This window comes from Podarcis erhardii (genome assembly GCF_964252035.2).
Source record: "Podarcis erhardii genome assembly, chromosome: 15".
NCBI lineage: Eukaryota > Metazoa > Chordata > Lepidosauria > Squamata > Lacertidae > Podarcis > Podarcis erhardii.
In genome coordinates, this window is record NC_138505.1 from 20191168 (window position 1) to 20213178 (window position 22011).

The 22011-nt window shown below is 46.7% G+C and overlaps 1 protein-coding gene and 1 long non-coding RNA gene across 4 annotated transcripts in view; one reads left to right on the top strand and one right to left on the bottom strand.

Moving 5' to 3' along the window:
• Positions 1-21532, bottom strand: part of FBXW8 (F-box and WD repeat domain containing 8) — a 64846-nt gene extending 43314 nt beyond the window's left edge. For 2 of the 3 annotated variants that reach the window (XM_081841911.1, XM_081841909.1), the window contains exons 1-4: positions 21104-21532; positions 15986-16090; positions 2811-2975; positions 1288-1376 (exon numbers count right to left, since the gene is read on the bottom strand). In XM_081841911.1, the coding sequence (XP_081698037.1) occupies positions 1288-1376; positions 2811-2975; positions 15986-16090; positions 21104-21451 (707 nt within the window). In that variant the 5' untranslated portion in view covers positions 21452-21532. The remainder of the gene's footprint in view (positions 1-1287; positions 1377-2810; positions 2976-15985; positions 16091-21103) is intronic. The other variant, XM_081841910.1, reaches the window with a different exon arrangement.
• Positions 8971-13693, top strand: LOC309330491. The gene is made up of 2 exons (XR_014151434.1): positions 8971-9197; positions 11648-13693. It is a non-coding gene; the product is annotated as an uncharacterized lncRNA (long non-coding RNA).
• Positions 21533-22011: the final 479 nt, after the last annotated feature.

A 22011-nucleotide genomic window follows, 5' to 3' on the forward strand; every position in this document is an offset into this window, starting at 1 on the left:
AAGTTTTATGGTCTCTCTCTCTCTCTCTCTCTCTCACACACACACACACACACACACATACACACACACAAATATCTGGATTTTCAGAATTTATTTTGAATGTATTACATCAGGGGTCAGCAAACTTTTTCAGCAGGGGGCCGGTTCACTGTCCCTCAGACCTTGTGGTGGGCTGGACTATATTTTGGAAAAAAATATGAACAAATTCCTATGCCCCACAAATAACCCAGAGATGCATTTTAAATAAAAGGACACATTCTACTCATGTAAAAACACGCTGATTCCCGGACCATCCACAGGCCAGATTTAGAAGGTGGTTGGGACGGATCCAGCCCCCGGGCCTTAGTTTGCCTACCCATGTATTACATCTTGGAATTTTCAGAGATGTAGTCATGTTAGCCCATTACAACAAACAAGGAAAATCTTACAAGGAAAAAAAACCAGATAATTTTTTTTGGCTGCCACTTCTAAGACATGTAGCAAATCGACAGTAGAAGAGATGTGATACCTTTGTGTTGCTAGCAAATTATCTGAATTATGGATACTATTCTGATTAAGTTTGTAAGATCTGTGTAACTGGCCAGAAAGACTGGATGCAAACACACACAGAGCAAAAAATGATTGATTGTGATAGCAGGTTGAGCCCAGAAGATGGCTACTTTGTAGAGCTGTGTTTGAGAGTTTATAAAACTTTATAGTCTTAAAGCAAGGATGGGAAACCTTTAGTCCCCCAGATATTTGGTCTACAACTCCCATCAGCCCCAAATGTCATGGATGATGAGACATATAGTCTGGCAACACCAGGAGGTCACTATGGGCTGTATCCAACATTCTCTGTTGAACCTGTTGTACTCCTTTGGCCTGACATGCAACTGTGCCTGAAAAAATTCTCCTCTGCTGAGAACCTCAATTAGGCTGTCAATTCAATTCTTCTAGGCAACACTCAACATTCTCGGACCCTCAGCACAAGAACCTTTGCTCCAGCGGATGGCAGAATTTAAAGGCTGGCCAACAAAGGAATCTACACAACAGCTGTTTAGGCATAAGCTTGTTGAGCAACAGCTGATGCTTGCAGCCCAACAATCTCTGAATAGGCATGCGCATTTTCCCTTGTGCAACAACCTTCTACCAGCGCAATAAGCATACAGCTAAGCGACTTTTACTCACAGCTACATTGGATACAGCCTACTGCATTGGCCACGCAACATCCAGCGAGGCTGCTGGTGGGAGGAGAAGTGTTCAGTCCGCAAAACAGAACTCTCAGGATGCCAACTACCATGTACTTACCCGGCAATGACCACCCCGTCGCAAGAATGCACATCGCACAGAACTTTCCCAAGTTCGTACTGCAGCTGGCTCACGGCGCCAATGCGGTTCTGCAGAGGAAGACAAGGGAGCGGCATTGGCCCTGATCAGCCATGTAGCAATCCCAACCATTCTGCTTCCCCATCACCAGAAGGGTCATAGCTCTGTGTATGCAGGAGGCCCCCACGCTCAATCTCGAACATCTCCAAGTTAGGCTAGGAAAGGCTCCTGGTCTGAAACCGTGGAGAGCTGCTGGCAGTCAGAGCCAGCAACACTAAGGCAGATGGTTTGAGGGTCTGACTTGATAGAAAGCAGCTTCCTGCGTTCCTGTATGCAGGGGAGGGCTCAATAGCAGGGCCCATGCTTTGTGTCCAAAAGATGCCAGGCTTGCCACCCAGTGCCTCCAGATAGGGCTATGAAAGTTCTCTGTCTGAAATCATTGAGAGTTGATACCCATCATATGCCTCTGCCTAGGTCACTCACCCTCCCGAGTCGTACCTCTTACCAGCCTGGCAATAATGCATCCTTGAATTCTGATTATGCCTCTTGCTTGCCTGGATGGAAAGGGATGTATGATCCTGTGTGTGTGTGTGTGTGTGTGTGTGTGTGTGTGTGTAGGTGTAGCACGTGAAAGTAAAGTGGTACCCACTTAGAGTGAAACAAGGATCAGACAGACACAGCTTTTGGAGAAAAAGAAGGTGAGGTTTTATTGCTGAGCAATAATGGACCCAGTTGGAATCTTTTCCAAAAGACTGGGACCCCGAAGCATACAAATCCTGAGGTCTTTATACCTGAGCAAATCACAGATCATGAGACAGTCATGAGACAGTCACAGACGCCAGCGAAGAATAACCAATTAGCGTGCATCTGCCAGGCTCCTAGCCTTGCGCAGAGTTCACTCCCTAACTTCTGCTTTCCATTGTCTGCACAAATGATGCGCAGTCTGACCTTTTCCCTAGTTCGGACAGAACAAGGAAATGAGACTCAGGAAATCTCCTGGCCTTACCTCCCCCAGGTTTTGTGGTTTGGCCCTTCCTGTTCTGTGGACTATTTTAGCCTGCATTTGTGGGGGATTTTGTACCAGTGTCTCTGATTCATGTCTTCCCCTTTCCTTCAGGGTACAGGATGTTACTAGGTGAAAGGTCAGTTCTGGACTTGCGGTTCCAAGCAGTTTGCAGTTAGCTTAGGCAAAGCTTTCCTTTGATTTAAAATGGATTATAAAATTCACTGTAAGCCCTGTTATATGTGAGCATATATGAATATATTGATTACTGATAACTGATTATATGAATAGCATAAGGGTAGCATAAGAGTGGCCCCCCTTTTCTTGCTTTATAGGAACTAGCTTATTATACAAGGTTAAAATTTCCATTCATCACTCTGCTGACTTCTGCCCCCGGCCCAGCCTGTCACAAGCATGCAACCCTCAGGCTAAAACAGGTTCCCCACCCCTGCCTAATAGAGTCATAATGGATTCCAAAAGAAGAATCCCCCGCAGAGTTTACCTTCCAGTTGGTTCTTAAAACCTGCTCCTTCTCCCGGCATTCCCGGAGGGTCCTTTTCCAGAAAGGAGAATCAGATATTTGACTGTTGGGCAGGTAACCTTCTTTTTGGCACAACCGGAACCAAAGGAGCTGGTCTTCTGCAAGGACCTTCCAGGGCTTGCTAACCTAAAAGCAGCAAGACAGGTATCAGCTCCAGACAGTACGTTTGTTGGAGGCTGGCAGCATCTTCATGCATGGAGTTAAAAGTGAAGCTTGGCTGTGCTGTGTTATAATGGTCTCTCTTCCCCACCTGAGAGGGGAGAGTTGCTGTCATGCTTACAGGTCCTGCCTACAGGTTTCCTACGAGCATCTGGTTGGCCACTGTGAGAACAGGATGATGGAGTAGGAGGGCCATTGGCCTGATCCAGCAAGCACTTCTTATGTTCTTAGAAAGCGGACTCAAGGATTGTTACAAATACCGTATTTTTCACTTTATAGGACGCACCGGACCATAGGAGGGGGAAAACGGGGGGGATTCTCCCCCTCTATATGCAGCACCCCTTCAGTGAAGCAGTAGGAGAAACGGAGCCCCTTCCATTTCTTCTCCCGCTTCACTGAAGGGGCGCTGCGCAGAGAGGGAAAGCTGCGCAGCGCCTCTCCAGCAAAGCAAAGCCAGGAGAGCAAGAGGGATCGGCTTCAGGCGGCTATCCGCAAGCCTTCGTAGCGCAGCGGGAACTCCTGCTGTGCTCCAAAGGCTTGCAGATAGCTGCCTGAAGCCCCCGGAGTGCAGCCTTTGAAGCCTCCGCAGGGCAGCGCTCCGTCTCCCTGTTCTGGCTTTGGGCTTAGCCGCGCAGCCTGCATTCACTCTATAGGATGCACACACATTTCCCCTTAATTTTTGGAGGGGAAAAAGTGCGTCCTATAGAGCGAAAAATACGGTAAATCATACACTATTCCACAGTCTATTGGAAGAATGGAAGAGACAGGTAAATACAAACTGGTCTACTGGCAGTTTCAAATTAATAAGCAGCTTCCTTACAGGTTCTGGGCTGACTTGTTGCTCCCTCCCAAACCAAAAGTTTTTTACTGAAAACACCAATGAGAATATGCTGCAGGCGAGGGGTGGTCAGGTGCACTTAACTCCTGCATACTCAGTAAAACAAGGGAATACAGAGGCAAACACATCCAGCAAGTGTGTGAGTTTGTCTACCAAAGCAACGCACCACAATCTTTTGGTACCAATGTGCAAGGTCATTTATTGGAAATCCTTCCAAAGCACATCAAATCAAATCGTTATTGATCAATGACGAGAATTAAAGAAGCAAAATAAGAAGTGTACGGAACATGTTGTCCAGATGGGTCTAGTACCATTGAAAACAATAAATAAAAGTAGCACAGAGTAACAAGGGCACTAACATCTTAAAAGTTGTAGTCATATCACAAACTCCAAAGAGGAAAATTACAAAGTGTCTGGGGTCAGTTCTTGGTGGGTTTTGCTTGGCAACACTGAGAGTGATAGATGCACCTGATCGTCCTGGCAGATTTAATAAAAGTGGTTCAATAAAGATTTTGTGTAGATCTTGACCCTTCCAACGCCTATTCATTGCAGCTCTTGATGCTACTGGAAAATGAACTTACTCTCCTTTCCCTCCACTTCCGATTCCTTTTCTACCCTGACCATCAGTCCTCAGCCAGTGGGGTAGAGACCCTCCAGGGGGGCAGAGCAGCAACATTACTGCAGTAGAACTATACGGTGTAAAATGAATTCCCAAATGCATGTTTGGCCTAAAGGTGGGTCACTGGTCTGAATAGGTTGAGGACTCTTGACTTAAAAGTACAATTAGAGCACAAAGATTATGACAGCGCAAAAAAGGGGGGAAAGGGAGGGGACGCACAAAACCCATTCTAAAATAATTCATTGGCTCCTCAAAACCTGGGTGAAGAGATGCATCCTGCCCAATGATTGAAATAAGTAAAATGATGGTGCCAGACACACCTCCAAAGGGAGAGATTTCAATAAACAGGATACCAACACAGAGAAGGCCCTGCTATGTGTCACCTAAGAACAGTACCCCACCTCCACCTTAACATTCAGGCAGGTCTATACAGAAGGCAGCATAAAGTCCCTTTGTTCCTCTCTGCTGTTATTCCCCCCAGAATAAACCTTCATGTGGGCTTATCGGCCACTTTAGTTAAATTGCAGCTCAGTGCCTGCTCTCTCTCTCTCTCTCTCTCTCTCTCTCTCTCTCTCTGTCATGCCATATGCTGTAGATCAGGGGTCAGCAAACTTTTTCAGCAGAGGGCCAGTCCACTGTCCCTCAGACCTTGTGAGGGGCTGGACTGTATTTTTTTTTTTGGGGGGGGGGAATGAACAAATTCCTATGCCCCACTAATAACCCAGAGATGCATTTTAAATAAAAGGACCATTCTACTCCTGTAAAAACACACAGATTCCCGGACCGTCCACGGGCCGGATTTAAAAGGCGATTGGGTCGGATCTGGCCCCTGGGCCTTAGTTTGCCTATCCATGCTGTAGAGATATGAAAAACACAAATGCTCTGCTGAATCAGACCGGGGGGGGGGGGCATTTAATCTAGGGACAGCTGGCGTGTCGCGCTCCAGGTCTTTCTGTACTACAGTTCCCATCAGCCTCAGCCGAAATGGCCAGGGGTCAGAGGTCATGGGAGCTGCACTCCAGAAATATCTGAATGGTGGCTACCCGGGGTTTAAGGAACATGATGCACACCTGGGAGGGGGGGAGCAGAGAATAACTTCTCACTGGCTGCTCCTGTGCTTTGAAGTTCCTTTTCTGAGACCAGGCCTTATCTAACCCTCTCTGGAAACCTTCCAAAGAACAAGTAAATGTCTTTTTTTAATAAAAAAAAACAGATATGATTCAGACAGGCCTTTCGCCCGACAGGCTGATTTGCCTTATGGTTTTTCCACCATGTGTGTGTTTTTTCTGTTTTAAATCGCCCAGTTTTACTGCCATGTTTCTGCCTACTCTGGTTTTCAGGATGATAGAGAATTGCCTTATACAGTGGTGCCTCGCAAGATGAAAAGAATCCGTTCCGCGATTCTCTTCGTCTAGCGGTTTTTTCGTCTTGCGAAGCAAGCCCATTGACGGCTTATCGGATTAGCGCTATTAGCGGCTTAGCGGCTTTTAGCGGCTTAGCGGATAAGCAGATAAGCGGCTTAGCGGCTTAGAAAAAGGGGGGAAAGGGGAAAAAAGTCGGAAAAACTCGCAAGACATTTTCGTCTTGCGAAGCAAGCCCATAGGAAATTTGTTTTGCGAAGCGCCTCCAAAACGGAAAACCCTTTCGTCTAGCGGGTTTTTCATCTTGCGAGGCATTCGTCTTGCAGGGCACCACTGTACTTAAGATTCCGACCATGGGTCCATCTAGCTCACCACTGTCAACACAGGCAGGCAGGGGCTCTCCAGGGTTTCAGACGAGGCTCCCTCCCAGCCCCACCTTGGATATACTGGGGACTGAACCTGGGGTCTTCTACATTCAAAGCAGATGTTCTGCCACTGAGCTACGGCCCTTCTCCATCAGCAGCAGAGATTAATGTGGGCTTGTTCCAGTTGCTCTGAGCCCCAGATACATGCAGCAAGAAATCTCACCACCGAGAAGACTTGCTATCATGCTGCTACCCTCTGGACCTCTTTTAGAGGGAGCACATGAATAACAGCCTCAAATGATGATTGCAGGGTTCAGGTCGATTCGTATGGGGTCCTTGAGGTATTGACATTCTGAGCCATTTAAGGCTCCGTTCATGACACTAATCATAAAACTAAGTAAAACGGGGGAAGCACTCCCAAAATCATGATGCAATCTCTCATGGAGAAGGCCAGATGTTGCAGATGGTCCCAAACCGTGGTCCATGAACTTCAATTTGGTGGGCTGTGCCATGTCTGCATTAAATACACTGGTTTTTAATTGGATTTTTAAAATTACGGCTTATATTCAAATATATTTCTTACATTGCATTTTACTGTTTGACAATCTGAATTCTGCAGAAGGCAAATTCTAACGCAATAAAATAAAATAGAAAAAATAAAAACAGCAAGAAAAGTATGATTAAAAATCGCACGGCAACTAGCACAGCGCCTTACAATTGCTTCAACATGCAGAAAAATCACAGTGGGGCAAGCCAAGGCAACCAGCAATTTTCAGGTCTCCCACTGGGAGCTGGGATTTTTGGGAACCACTGTTTTAAGCCAAGCTCAGATTCTTTTGGGCACTCAGAGGACATCTTAAGGCAGGGGTTGTGGAACCTGAAACTCCTTCTCAACCCTGACCTTTGGCCATGCTGGATTGAGCCGGTGGGTGTTGGAATGTCACAGAAGAAGAGAAGAGTTTGGATTTGATATCCCGCTTTATCACTACCCTACGGAGTCTCAAAGCAGCTATCATTCTCCTTTCCCTTCCTCCCCCACAACAAACACTCTGTGAGGTGAGTGGGGCTGAGAGACTTCAGAGAAGTGTGACTAGCCCAAGGTCACCCAGCAGCTGCATGTGGAGGAGCGGGGAAGCGAACCCGGTTCCCCAGATTACGAGTCGACCACTCTTAACCACAACACCACACTGGCTCTGTTAGCGACCCCTGTCCTGGGGTGCTACTAGCTTTCAAGCATGAGGGATGTATGCTTGTTGACGTCACACTTGCCTTCCAGCTCGGGAAGGCCCAACTTTTCTGCACTTCCACTGTGCTGCCTTACACTGTTTTGCTAGCCAGCTGACCTATGTCATTTCACTGCATTCTATCGCTTACTTTGCTTTGCTTGTTTAATTGTACTTTATTGTATACTTTGCTTTAAGGGTTCACCACTTTTGAGGGCCTTGGGGGGGCCAAGAAGCGGCCGATGAATAAATCCTCATCATCCAAGGTGGATAAATGGACGTCGTGCCCATTCCGTGTGCTTTTATGAGGTCACAGGATACATGGCAAGTGACGGGAGGGGCGCAGAACACTGGGAAGAAGACAAGAAGGAATGGTGGGCCACATGAGCTTCACTCCTCTAATTCAGTCTCAAAGGGGTGCCGACTCAAGGAATTCCCAGTCCCAAGTCCTATCAGGTAAGGTTCCAAAAGGCAGTATCACGGAGAGTTAGTTCCTTCCTCAACGGAGTTTCAACATGTGCATCGCGGTTCTCCCAGAAGCACCCTCTGATTAGCAGTGGTGATCATCTCCTTCTTTCCACGATGGCCTGCTGCTCATCTGGGTGATACAAATGGCCATTCGGTCTCCACTACCCTCAATGCAACTGCAGCCATCGCAGCACCCAGGACGACTAGGAATATCATGGATGCAACCCCCAGCTGACGATGCTTTGTGGTGTATCGCTGAGTTAGAAGGGTTGATAGAAGCCATGTGGATCGTGTAGCATAGCCAGCTGCTGCTGATTGCTGAGGGCCGCCTCCACCCGCTGCTGCTCCCGCTCCACCCACCTCTCCGTGTCCTGGCGCGCAACGTCGAGGCTGTGGCGCAGCCGGCGCTGCTCGTGCTCCATCCGCCGATCCGCGCGCAGGTTGGCATTATCCTGATGGTTCTGCAATGAGTGGCGATGCAGCTCTTGCGCGGCGAACAGGCGCGAGTCCTTGGCCTCCAAGTGGTCCCAGTGCTGCGCCACCATCTGCAATTGCCGCTGGCGTAACGCTTCCTCCTGAGCGGGGTCGCTCCTCCGGGAGCTCAGCCTCCGGCGGAATTCCTGCTGCCGTGCCAGCTCCTGCTGCCGCTGCTCCTCTTCCTGCGCCAGGCTTTGCCGCTGCTGCAATGCCCGCTGCTGCTGCAACGCCCGCTGCTGCTGCTGCGACACCCGCCGCTGCTGCTCCAGCAGCCGCTGCTGCTCCCGCTCAAGCTCCAGCCGCAGCCACTCCCGCTCCGCCCGCTCCACTTGCCGCCACTCCCGCAGCCGCTCCTCTTCCTGTTCCCGCAGTTCCACAGCTTCCTCCTCCTCTGCTGCTTCTCCTGTGATGTAACTGCGCAACTGGGTGATGTAATTGCCAACAAGGGTGATGAAATTGCCCATCGCTACATGCAAGAAGCGCACAGTCTTCTCTTTGCAGAGTCGATTGTCCTAGTAGGTTTCCCTGCGCCCATCCATGGAGACCGATATCCAGCTGTAGCCTTCCCCTGGCAGGTTGAGCTTCAAGGCCCACAGAGATGGTAAGGATAACTAACATGACTCAACAATAGGCCCATTGATCACTGGGACTTTGCCCACCATGTGCCTGGGCTGGACTGCTTCAGGCTTCAGCGGCTCACAGGAACCTGTTGGTCCAGCTAGTTCAGCATGGCCAACGATGACTGGCAGCAGCTCTGAAGGGCTGCAGAAAGGGGACATTCCTAGTCCTTACTGGAGGTGATGAGGATTCAACCTGGGATCTGTAGCATCCAAAGCAGGTGCTCAAACCAATGGGTTATGACCCTTCCTTGAATGACTGAATAGTCTTCAGAAAAAAAGGAGAGGGGAGAGTTATCTCTTCAGGGGAAACTTAAGAAATAGGAAAATTTATTACCATGAATTCCTTTTCTCTGTGTGCCATAAGAAACCCCAAGACATCACAGCGGCCTTATGGCACCCCATAGCATAAATACCGAGAGAACAAAAAAACCCCAAACCACACTCTCCCAATGCTGCTCTCTGGACTAGGTCATGTAAGTAACAGGGCCCCCAAATCCCATCCCACGTAGTTGGTCCAGAAGGATATGGCAGTCAACAATATTAAATAGCCACAGAAAGCTTGAGAAGGACCAATATCAGCCCTGCTTGTCCCGTTAATAGAGGCCATCCCCGGCAGGGTGACCAAGACCAACTTGGTCCCATGGCCCGGACTAAAGTCAGATTTAAATGGCTCTAGATATTCCATATCATCCAAAAATGCCTACAGTTGTCCCAACCTTCTCCACAATGTCTTCAATGCACTCAGAAGTTGGTGACAATGATTTTTTTCTCTCGCTTTCTTGTTCTCTTTAAAATCAGTGTCTGCTCACTGGCTCTCAGTCAAACCTTCCTCACAGGGTTGTTTTGGGGGCTGAATGAGGAAGTGGAATGCCATGTCCACCACCTTGAGTTCCTTGGAGAAAAATGTGGGATATAAATGCAATAATTCTTATTATTATGAAGAGGAGGAGGAGGAAGGAGGAGAGGAAGAAAAATTAATAATAAGAATAATAAGAAAATAATCCTGACACTGGCATACATGCAAAGACAGCTGCCAGGAGGAGTTAATGCTCTAGCAAAGGGAAAGAAAACTACCATACAGTGGTGCCTCGCAAGACGAAATTAATCCGTTCCGCGAGTCTCTTCGTCTTGCGGGTTTTTGCACGGCTATTAGCGGCTTAGCGGCTATTAGCGGCTTTAAGAAAAAGGAAAAAAACTTGCAAGAACTCGCAAGACGTTTCGTCTTGCGAAGCAAGCCCATAGGGAAATTCATCTTGCCGAACGACTCAAAAAACGGAAAACTCTTTCGTCTTGCGAGGCATTCGTCTTGCGAGGTACCACTGTAGTTGATTGCTTCTTTATCAAATGTTGAGATTTTGCAGTTCCGTGCATGTTATAATTCTGGGAGTAGATGGAAATAGCTCTATGCCCTCCAGGGAGAGAGAGCCTTCTCTACTAGGGATCTGGGCTCCTCTCAGGTGAGAGATGGGAGGAGTAAGAGATCGCCCAGAGTCCAGTACTGCTTCAGATATCAGGAATGCATCTTATGAGTGTACATTTGGCTGTGAACCTTTGCCTGTGGGTTGTAATTGTTGAATGGTTTCTTTAAATGTAAAGGTTCGTCATTGTTCCACCCAATGTGTATGTCTTTAAGGGGCCAGAGCAAAATAACGAGGCCCAGCTTTACAGCTGTGAAACATAGCAGGTGCTGCTGAGTTGTACTGATTAAGCTGTGTCAGCAATTGGGTGTAATATATAAGGAGCAGCACCCAGCTCTCCCATTACCCCGGGGGATGGGTTGGTGGTTGGGTCTGGTTTGTTGTTGATGTAGTTAGTGTATGAGGAGTTTTTGTTTTTGTAATTAAAACCTTGTTTAAGTTATTTTTGAGTCCCTTTTTAATGCATGGTCTCCCCAGCAAGCTCTCTGCAGCGCTAAGGTAAAGGTAAAGGTACCCCTGCCCGTGCGGGCCAGTCTTGACAGACTCTGGGGTTGGTGCACCCATCTCACTCAAGAGGCCGGGGGCCAGCGCTGTCCGGAGACACTTCCAGGTCACGTGGCCAGCGTGACAAAGCTGCATCTGGCAAGCCAGCGCAGCACATGGAAACGCCGTTTACCTTCCCGCCAGTAAGCGGTCCCTATTTATCTACTTGCACCCGGGGGTGCTTTCGAACTGCTAGGTTGGCAGGTGCTGGGACCGAGCAGCGGGAGCGCACCCCGCCACGGGGATTCGAACCGCCAACCTTTCGATCGGCAAGCCCTAGGCGCTGAGGCTTTTACCCACAGCGCCACCTGCGTCCCTTCTCTGCAGCGCTACTATACTGCAAATAGCCAACAGTAATATTCTTGAATATGAGTGGTTCACGTATGAGTGGCAGACAGAGGTGACGTTTGAGGTAGCGAATGGCTGCAGTGGTTGTGTGACATGGATGGCAAGCGGGACTGGATGAACGATTTTATGTTGTGTTGTTTGGAACTATATAACTATACTGCCTTGTACTTTTCTCCAATTTTATTCGTTTTGTGTTATGGATTGCATATGGTATGAGTATTTTGCTATGCGAATCACTTGACTTTAAAAAAAAAAAATACTCATCGTGTGCATAAACCACTTTGAGGTATTTCAGGCAGTAAAGCAGTCTATAAATGGAAGTAGCAATAAATCATCTTAAACTCTTCTCTCCATTTTAGCTAAAGCAAGTGTCTGCTGACATTGGTGAGGCTTCTGAACAAGAGAGAGAAGTAAACACAATGAAGCTTTGCCAGGCTCAAAGTGAGGATGGGGTGGGGAAGGAAAGAAGCAAGGAAGGAAAGAAGACAGGTAAGGAAGAGAGGGGTGGAAAACAAAAGCCAAGGCTTGCCAACGTAGAAAGCATTTGCAGCACCACTGCCAAATCTAAGTTAAAACATTGCTTTAGAAAGCATAGACGCTCTTAAGTGGATTCTCGGGTTCCAAGAGGTCCTTTTAACACTCATGGAGGGGAAAAAGCATAACAAAAATATTATCCCACTGTGATTTTAATCAGATTACTTGTAGCCCCACTAGGCTTATAAACCTGGGTTTTTCCAAGGAGGGGCCCTACGACCAGGCACCCCCATTAATGCACCAGGAACTGGCACTGCCAAGCCTAGTAAAAGCTTCGCTGAGCGAGGCACAGCTGCAAGAAATCGCTAATAAAAAGCATCTCGAGCCTCCTGCTCCCATTTAAAGCACAGGCAAACACACACAGCATTTGGCTCCAGCTCAAACTTCCTAGCTCAGCTTGAGTTAAGGGTACAGGTGAGCAACTGGATGCCAAAAGATTTTTTAAACAGAAAAAGGAAAAAAGACTTCCCCCCACTACCTAAAAGAGATAGAAAGAGAGAAAGCAATTTCGCCCTTGATTTTATTGATATGGAGGCCTGTCTGCCGAAAGCTAAGCTGAGCCACTCAAAAGCATCTTATTCATATAAAAATAAATAAATCTGTGAGCAGTGTTAGAAACTGATATATGAAAGCTAGGAGCTAAATGGCAGCTGAAACCTAGGTATGGGCGCAACAAGGGAATGTCTAGTTGCACTTTTTTATAACAAAAAAACAAAGCTGAAAATGAATGAACTGCAGCTAAAATCTTACGTTCATTTTTCACATGGTCTGGTCCTTCCCCTGCCCACCTCCCTAATATTCTTAAAAGGGTCTCTTCTCCAGACTTCAGAGAGGAGCTGGAAGTGGGGGGCAGAAAAAGGTCCTCCTTTCTTTCCACTCTGCAGTTTTAATCTGAAATCTTAGGTGCAGTACTGTGCCTAGAGCTCAGAAACTGCATGTGCTGATGAAATTCCCTGTCGCAAAATGTGCCTACAACAATGGGAGTTTCAAATGCTGTCAGTGAGTTATTTCCCAGGTTTCCACCGAATCTTACCAGCAGAATATCCAAGAGCTAAATACAAATATGCAAGAAATTTGTGTTATATAATCTCACATATGTAGCTATTTTAGTGATTAACTGAATCCTAAAAGGGAACCAGAGCAAGCTTGAGCAGAGTGCCATTTAATGCTTTTATACTTTCATGAGGAAGAGCTACAGCTCAGTGACAGAGCATCTCCTTCGCATGCAGGAGGTCCCAGGTTCAATCCTCAGCATCTGGGAGAGTCGCTGCCAGTCAGTGTAGACAATACTAAGCTAGATGGAACAATAACCTAGCTTAGTATAAACCATTTAGACAGTCTAACCCAGTGGACAAATTCTCTGTGACCAAGTTGTATACAATAGTTTCCTTCTGATCACTGAAAATGATTCATTGGGTCAAAACATGTCTGGTCCTTGACATATTTCATTATCATCTGCTGGTCATATTAGGACTTTGACCTGAGTAGACAAATCAATTTGTTGCCATAGTTTAGTAATTTTAGAATTGTCAACATTCTAATCTTTTAACGTTAAAGTTAAATTAATTAAATTTAAATCTCCTTTTCCTATTTTATGTAGAAGTATCCAGGTCTTTTATTCTTACCCAACTTAAAACATTTTTTTCAAGTTCGCGTTGCTCATGATGCCGGTCCACACTAGCCAATGCAACCTCACTGACTCTCAAACTGCCCTGCCGCCCATAAGAATCACAATAATGGTAATAATAGTAATAACAAACGCTAACAGAACAACAGCTGTGAAAAGCAGCATGGCATTCCATTTAACAGAAGAGGTCTTCCATCATTCAGCCAAAAAAATAAAATCAAAAGCACCGGGAGGAAAATGAAAACGGTCTTTATTTTTTATGGCTTTGCTTTTTACTTGATCGCTTTAGAAGCTGACTAAAAGCTTTGGCCATCCATCTTGTTCCAAAAGCCTTGTAAAGCGCACAGAACTCAGCTGCTCAGCTGCCTCCTAAATATCCTGGGACTGCTTCTCAAGAATGGCTTCAGAGGCCCACCATTTGCTTAATGTCAAGAAGAGAGCATAATAAAAGCAGTTCCTAATATTTACTTTTTTAAGTGGGAGAAAAGAGTCAAGGCCAGTTTACTGCACCAAGCAATTGGACTGGACAACTTTGGGGTAAAATTTCAGTGTAAAATCTCCATCGCAGGAGTTACAACAGAGTGATTTGAAAGAAAGGAATGACCCGGCGCAACAAAACCCTTACACTATAAACTTCTATTGCCTGTTTAGAAGTCCCCAATGCGAACTGCTCAATCCTTTCCATTTCTTCTGCTCGGGACTTTCTTTACAGTGAAAGCATACCACTCTGAGTTAAAAACGGGTCAAAATCTTCCAATAAAAAACCCAGATGATTTCCTGATCAGAAGAGGCTGTTAATGCAAGCCAGAGTGAGGGAGCTTTTTCAGCACTCCCTTGTTGGCAACTCTTTGGGGAAACATGACAGAAGTAAGGAGGGCCAGAACCAAAAATGGCTGGAGCGGCAGATGGGACTTTTACCTCTGTACATTGGGCTACATCTCAGCTGTGCAGAAGTCAGAGGTTTCTATACCGCCCACATACACTGACCCCTTGATGAGCTTATAAAGTAGTCATCTATCCCAACCCAAATTCTTAAAAAATGTCAAAGTCAAGAAATACCTGTATACAGTGGTACCTCGCAAGACGAATGCCTCGCAAGACGAAAAATGTGCAAGATGAAAGAGTTTTCCGTTTTTTGAGTTGTTCCGCAAGACGAATTTCCCTATGGGTTTGCTTCGCAAGACGAACCGTCTTGCGAGTTCTTGCGAGTTTGTTTCCTTTTTCTTAAAGCTGCTAAGCCATTAATAGCCGCTAAACTGTTAATAGTCACTAAGCCGCTAATAGCCGCTAATAGCCGTGCTTCGCAAGACGAAAAAACCGCAAGACGAAGAGACTTGCGGAACGGATTAATTTCGTCTTGCGAGGCACCACTGTACAATCTTTTTTTAAGCAATAAAGCAGCAAGGTTTGAGAACATTGTTGTATTGCGGAAACCTCTGACTAAGTATAGAGTAAGGCTGGGCGATATCTGGCTTTCAACAGCACAACAGATCACCAGCTAAACATTGCAACATACCGATATATCACAATGTCTGAAATAAAGATGGAACTATGTAGAGGCGAGGTTCCGAACTTTTTGAAAAACTATGCATTGTAAAACTTATTTCCCACTCCTAAGCCTTCCAAGTATGTTTCAAAACACAATTCAAAGTGTTGGTGCTGACTTTTAAATCCCAGTATATCTGAAGGAACATTTCCACCCCAATCACTTAGCCCAGACACTGAGGTCTTCTGCTGATTCTCTCACTGCGAGAAGCAAAGTTACAGGGAACCAGGCAGAGGGCCTTCTCGGTAGCGGTGCTCGCCCTGTGGAACACCCTCCTATCAGAAGTCATGGAGATAAAGAATTACACAACTTTTAGAAGACATCTGAAGGCAGCCCTGTATCAGGAGGTTTTTAATGCTTGATGGAAACCCAGCCAGATGGGCAGGGCATAAATAATAAAACTATTATTATTATTATTATCATTATTATTATTGACACACACAACCAGCCAGGTCTTTATTCATCCCCAGCAGAGGCCCATCACTCCGAGGGGGTCAATATTGACTGCTTTGGGGAACCTGTTAAATGTTTTATGTCAATATTTTATCACTTTCTAAAGAGTGTTCCTGAAATTTCTTCTCTCTAGTCTCTCAATTCTTTTTGTAACTTTGCACCTCTTTCCATCAATATCTGGTTCACTTTGGTCTCAAAAGTTTCTTCCCCCCACCCCGGAGCCAATCCTGGGAGCTGCACGTAGCTCAGGAAGTGGTCATGAAGCAGTCAAAGTGTCAGTGGCTGGGAGATGGGGGCTGTCAAAGTGTTAATTACTGCCAGAGTGCTCCAGCTTCCCTGCAAGACAGAGAGATGCGGCCGCTCTCTGCTCAGACATGATGGAGGACTAGATTTGAAATTGCAATAATAAATAAATATGACTACAGAGCATTACTACCACTCAGTTCGGCACAACCCACTGATCCCAATGGCGTTTACTTCCAAGTAGTACATTCAGAAAGGAAGCGAGAAGCACCAGCAAACCTGGCAAAGACTTACTTGAGCGCATCTCCCCAGTTCCGTCCTGCCGAGGAACTGAAAGATTTTTAACGCCAGTTCATAAGGCAGCTGAACGTCAAAGAAGGGAACTTCGTTTATTTCATTCTGAAAAGTAGTCAGAAGAAGTGGGAGACAGGAGTTAAAATAAAATACTGTATTGCTATTTATTCCACATCCTAGAAGAAACAGGAAAGAGACACAAGTTGCTGGTCTGCTTTTTTGCATGTACGAGCCCACAGACTTCATTCTGATAAAGAATCTTATAAAGAATTGGGGTAGAGTAGGAGCCCTTAACTTTTGGGGACCCAGGGGCTGTGGGCACAGTAAAGTACATATTTTGCAGAAAGAAAACTGGCAAGGCACAGAGCCCCCAACCATCCCAAACACAGCTACATGCATAGAGTTGTAACCAATGCTAATCAGAGCAGAGTTCCAGTTACAGATAGGTAGCCGTGTTGGTCTGCCATGGTCAAAACAAAATAAAAAAATTCCTTCCAGTAGCACCTTAAAGACCAACAGAGCAGACTTATTGAAAATAGCTGGCCTAAGCTAGCCTCGACTAAGGCACACACCAAAACAAAATAGTCAAAAAAAAGCAGACAACAGCAACATGAACAACAAGCACTAATAAAAAATTGGGCAAATTCTCAAACAGTACCAAAAAAACCTCATTAAAAAAAGAAAAAATTGGGAAAAAATTGGGAGTGGAAGGAAGCTCAGCAGCCACCAGAAGGGTGTCTAAGAGCAACAGCTCTGCCTGGAAGCAGCTCTTTTCCACCCCCTGCTACCAATCCTTTTACTTGGGGATTGAACAAGGTTTGAAGCTGTCTTGTTCCAAACCTGGTAACCATCGTTTCTCAGTTCAGATGGAACCATAAACTATGGCTAACTGACGACTTTGGGGTTTAACGGCCTATGGCCTGAGCAGGCCTACTCAGAGTAGAACCATTGAAATGAATGGACTTTCATCATGTCCATTAACATCAGATGGTATAAGGCAGCTTGTATACCTGGGGGCACCGCATGCTCTTAGACACACTTCTGGTGGCTGCTGAGCTTCCTTGCCCCTCCCAATTTTCCCCCAGTTTTTTTCTGAGCAGGCCTGGTCGTCCTCTTATATACCTGTTGGGATTGACAAAGCTGCGTCTGCCTCTGATTGGTTATCATTTAACTCTCACGGGAAATAATTTGCATCACACGTCATGTGCATGGAAGTTGCCAAACCAATTAACCAACTTGAAGGATTACTGTTAATAGCACCAGCTTTCCTATACTGTAACTTGATATTGCTGAATATGGTAATACTAAGAAGACAGGAGGTTGTGTGTGTGTGAACAAAGTTTGCTCAGCTCCGTATTTAGTGAGCATCCAGACAAGATCACTCTCCTGGCACAAAATTATCATTCAGCTCCATACATGAAATGGAAAGACAAGTGTGCGGAGAAACAGGCTACCTCTCCTTTGGCCCTTAGACCTGATTCAAAAGGGAGCCCAGGAAGGCAGAAGAAAATGACTACTCAAAATAGCTCATCTTATGCTGCCTCTACCAAACACAAATCCTGCCTCAGAAAAGGCCGTTAGATGAAGCATCCTATTCCTTCAATTTGAGGGAAGAAATCCTTAAAGTAATGCACAATTATTTCTTCACCTTTACAGGCTGTTTTGAGTACGAAATAACCCTTCATCAAAAAGCATATAGAGCACATTAAAAGAAAAAGATCCCCTTGAAAAAACTAGCTGTAGCTTTTATCAGGAATCCAAAAGACAAACATCGCCATCCGCTCCTTGGAGACACACATTTACACACCAGTGCGCTAATGGAGCTCTGGTTCACTAAATGGATTAATTTACTGCCATCAGAAATTTAATCTGTGCTTTTAAAACAATAAAACAAAACAAAACAAAACAATGTAATTAACCAGAAGGGAGAGGAACAAGCTTCTTCTAACCTTTGTGTTAACTGAAAGTTTTTAAGATTAGCAAGCCAAACAGAGATGCAGGAAGAAGTTTTAAATTTCTTGTTGCATACTGTAGCAATGGACACTGTGCTGAAGGGCAGTATATAAGGGTTGCATCCAACAAAATAGTTGTCTGTTTGTGGCTCAACTTTTGAGTGCAATTGAACTTCCTGTCTCTACACGCACACACCCATCTCCAAATCTTCTCAGCAGGAATGGGGTGGGGGTGGGGACTCACAAAACACGTTGGAGAAGTCCATTGCACTCATGTAAGTCATTTCACATGCACACTGGTTTAGTTGGAAAGAACCTTAAATCTTTAAGTAACATAAATCCAACCACTACACTGTACTTTACAACACTGTAAAGTCAGCCCAAGGCCAGCTGAGGGGCAGTTAGAAGCAGTGTAAGGGCTACTCCACTATTGGCAACAACACCCCTTGTGTCAATTGAAGTGTGCAGCCACACTATTCCACGGACTGGGCAGAGGATGGTATGTACACAAATCCACAGGATTCTAAGCAGGGTTTCCTTGCAGACCTAAAACCACAACAGCCCTAGGGCTGGCATAGCATTCACCTGGAGTATTTACACTGGAGTCAATGGAAGGAAAATACTGTTTTTAAAACCCAAAGGCGGGGACAGCAGAAGAGCCACCTCTCCCACCTAGGGCCTCAACTTGCTGCAGAATTTCCCATTACCACAACCGCACAATTGTTCTCTTAAGCTAGGTGTGGAGAACCTACGACTCTCCAGGTGTTGTTGAACGACATGCTTGCCCTAGCAAGCATGGCCAATGGTCAGGGGTTATGGGAATTGTACTTATCTTATGCAGTGTACAGTGGTATCTCGGGTTACATACGCTTCAGGTTACACACTTCGCTAACCCAGAAATAGTGCTTCAGGTTAAGAACTTTGCTTCAGGATAAGAACAGAAATCGGGCTCCGGCGGCACGGTGGCAGCGGGAGGCCCCATTAGCTAAAGTGGTGCTTCAGGTTAAGAATAGTTTCAGGTTAAGAACGGACCTCCGGAACAAATTAAGTACTTAACCCGAGGTACCACTGTACTGGTTTTTGTTTCTTCTTCCACCTCCAGTAAGAGAAAAGCCTCTACAGACTAAGACAAGACTGTGCAGGGAAGGGACCTTTTGCATGCAATGCACATGCTCTACCAGTGAGCTATGGTGCTCCCCCACAAGACTCATAGACTCATAGAACTGTGAAGTTGGAAGGGACCCTGAGGATCATCTAGTCCAACCCCCTGCAATGCAGGAATCTCAGTACACAGACCCCATCCAAACTGAAACTATACCAGACCCTGTTTAGCTTTGCAAATGTGCTGGCAGTTTTATATACTGGACGGCCTCGGTCCAGTATACCTGAAGGAGCGTCTCCACCCCCATCATTCTGCCCGGACGCTGAGGTCCAGCGCCGAGGGCCTTCTGGCGGTTCCCTCACTGCGAGAAGCAAAGCTACAGGGAACCAGGCAGAGGGCCTTCTCGGTGGTGGCGCCCACCCTGTGGAATGCGCTCCCATCAGATGTCAAAGCGATAAACAACTACCTGACATTCAGAAGACATCTGTTCAGGGAAGTTTTTAATGTGTGATATTTTACTGTATTTTGGGTTTTTATGGAAGCCGCCCAGAGTGGCTGGGGAGGCCCAGCCAGATGGGCGGGGTATAAATAATAAATTATTGTTATTATTATGCCTCCCTCTTAGAGGCTTCTATTTATCTAGACCATTGGTCCACCCATTGTCTCTTTCTAGGGCTGATGGAGTCCAAAACTTCTAGAGGGCACCACACTGGGGAAGGCTGCTCCATGTTGACAGGCAGCAGCAGGACAGAGACCTTCCCAGCATCACGTCCGAGGCCTCTTACATATTAGGTATGGGCTCTGTCACCCTGTTTTGGTGACTTATGGGAACAGAGGAAGCTACCTTATCCCATGTCAGACCACTGATTCCCCCTGCCCCCCAGCTCAGTAATGTCTACATCAGCAGCTGCTCCCCAGGATTTCAGAGAAGAAGTCTTTCCCAGCCTTACCTGGGGATGCTGGGAGCTTAACAGAGGACTTTCTGACTGAGAAACAGATGCTCTACCACCGATCTACAGCCATTCACCATACCAGGTTGGTACGTTGCATCCATCTAGGCCAGTATTGCCAATATTAGCTGGTATTGCCAACAATGGCTGGCAGCCGCTCTCTAGGATATCAGACAGGGTGGGGGGCATTCTAAGATCTTCCTACAGATGCCCGGGGGGTTAGTTAGAAAGTGGTACTGTTAAAGTTGCAGGTTCAATCCCTGTATGGGACAGCTGCAAGGGGTTGGACAAGATCAGTGGTTCCCAACCTTTTTTTGGCCATGCCCCACCTAAGCATCTCTAAAAACCTGTGACATATAATTCTTATTATTCAAAAAGTGAACTATTCACCTGGAGGAAGCCTAAAGGGTCATTCACTGTTATTTAAATCCGTATTTTAACCCATATTTTAATTAACTGTTTTTTTCTTTTACGTTTTATTGCAATTTTATTGGTGTTAGCTGCCCTAAGCCTGGTTCTGGCCGGGGAGGGCGGGGTATAAATTTTAAAAAATCATTATTATTATTTATTAATAACTCATTCTCAAATTGTCCCCCTTAAAAATAAAAGTGGCCCACGTTGGGAACCACAGGACTACATGGTCCTCAGGATCACTTCCAAACCCTATGATTCTATGACCCTATGCATGCAAAACCTTCTGGTTGTTCCCTCACTGCGAGACACGAAGTTACAGGGAACCAGGCAGAGGGCCTTCTTGGTAGTGGCACCCACCCAGTGGAACGCCCTCCCACCAGATGTCAAAGAAATAAACAACGATCTGACTTTTGGAAGCCATCTGAAGGGAGCCCTGTTTAGGGAAGCTTTTAATATTTGATGAATTGTTGTATTTTAATATTTTGCTGGAAGCCGCCCAGAGTGGCTGAGGAAATCCAGCCAGATGGGCGGGATATAAATAATATATTATTGTTGTTGCTGTTGTTGTTGTTGTTGTTGTTGTTGTTGTTACTACTACTAACTGAAGCATAACACTTCCCTCTGACCTGTAGCCACTAGTGGTAAAAAACCAAACAAACTCAATACTGCTCTTAATCCTACTCCTCGTTCCTTCCCGTACCAAGTCCAGGATGAGCTGCTCCAAAAGGTCCTCCTTTCCTGCTCCTCGAGCCTCGGCGGCAGCTCCCAAATCGCAGTCCGGCGCGGTGGGGCTGCGGGGAGGCCTCCGAGGCGGGGGTGGGGGCGGCGGCGGCGGGGGCGGCTGCTCCTCCTCCGGCTCCCACCGAGCGACGCCTCCGCAGCAGCCCCAGCCCCGCACGGGCTCCGGAGCCCCGCCATCCCCGCCGCGCTGCCTTTTCCGGCCGCCTCTGCCCGCCGGCCCTCTGCTGCTCTTCCTGCGGCCCTCCGGAGTTAGCTCGGCCCGCCAGCGGCGGCGGAAAAGCTCCAGCTCGGCCGCTCCGTCGTCCATAGCAACCCCAACAGAGATACCGGGCTCTGTCGGAGCTGGCACCGGACCCGGCCGCTTCCGGTTTCGAGGTCCGCTGGCGACAGCAGCCCGGGCGGAAACTGAGGCTGCCGCTCCGGGGTTCCGCCGCGCGCTCGGCCAATCAGCGAAGGCAGCGCCGGCGGAGAGGGCGGGAGCAGCTCCGAGTTCCACGGAGAGCCGGTTGGGAGAGATTCCTCTGCAAACCGCGCTCGGTTGCGGCATCTTCTCCTCGCGCAGAAACGTATAGATAATAAAGCAGCAGCAGCGATGTATATTTCATGCCACTCCGGCAGCCGGCTCGCCGCTTCGAATGTCTTATTCGTGATTCTGCTTTATTTTGAATTGTTGCTTGTGCCATAAAGCGTTGCACTGCAATACTATGCGTTGTTGTTGCTGCCGCCATTATAATGGGTATTTCTTGCAAGTCAGGTGCGCCACACGTCTCATTTCTTATGATGACACTCTCCGCTTACCCGTCTCCTCGCAAATATCTGGATAACCAGTCTTATCCTTTCTTCTTGTGGGCATAACATCCCATGCCA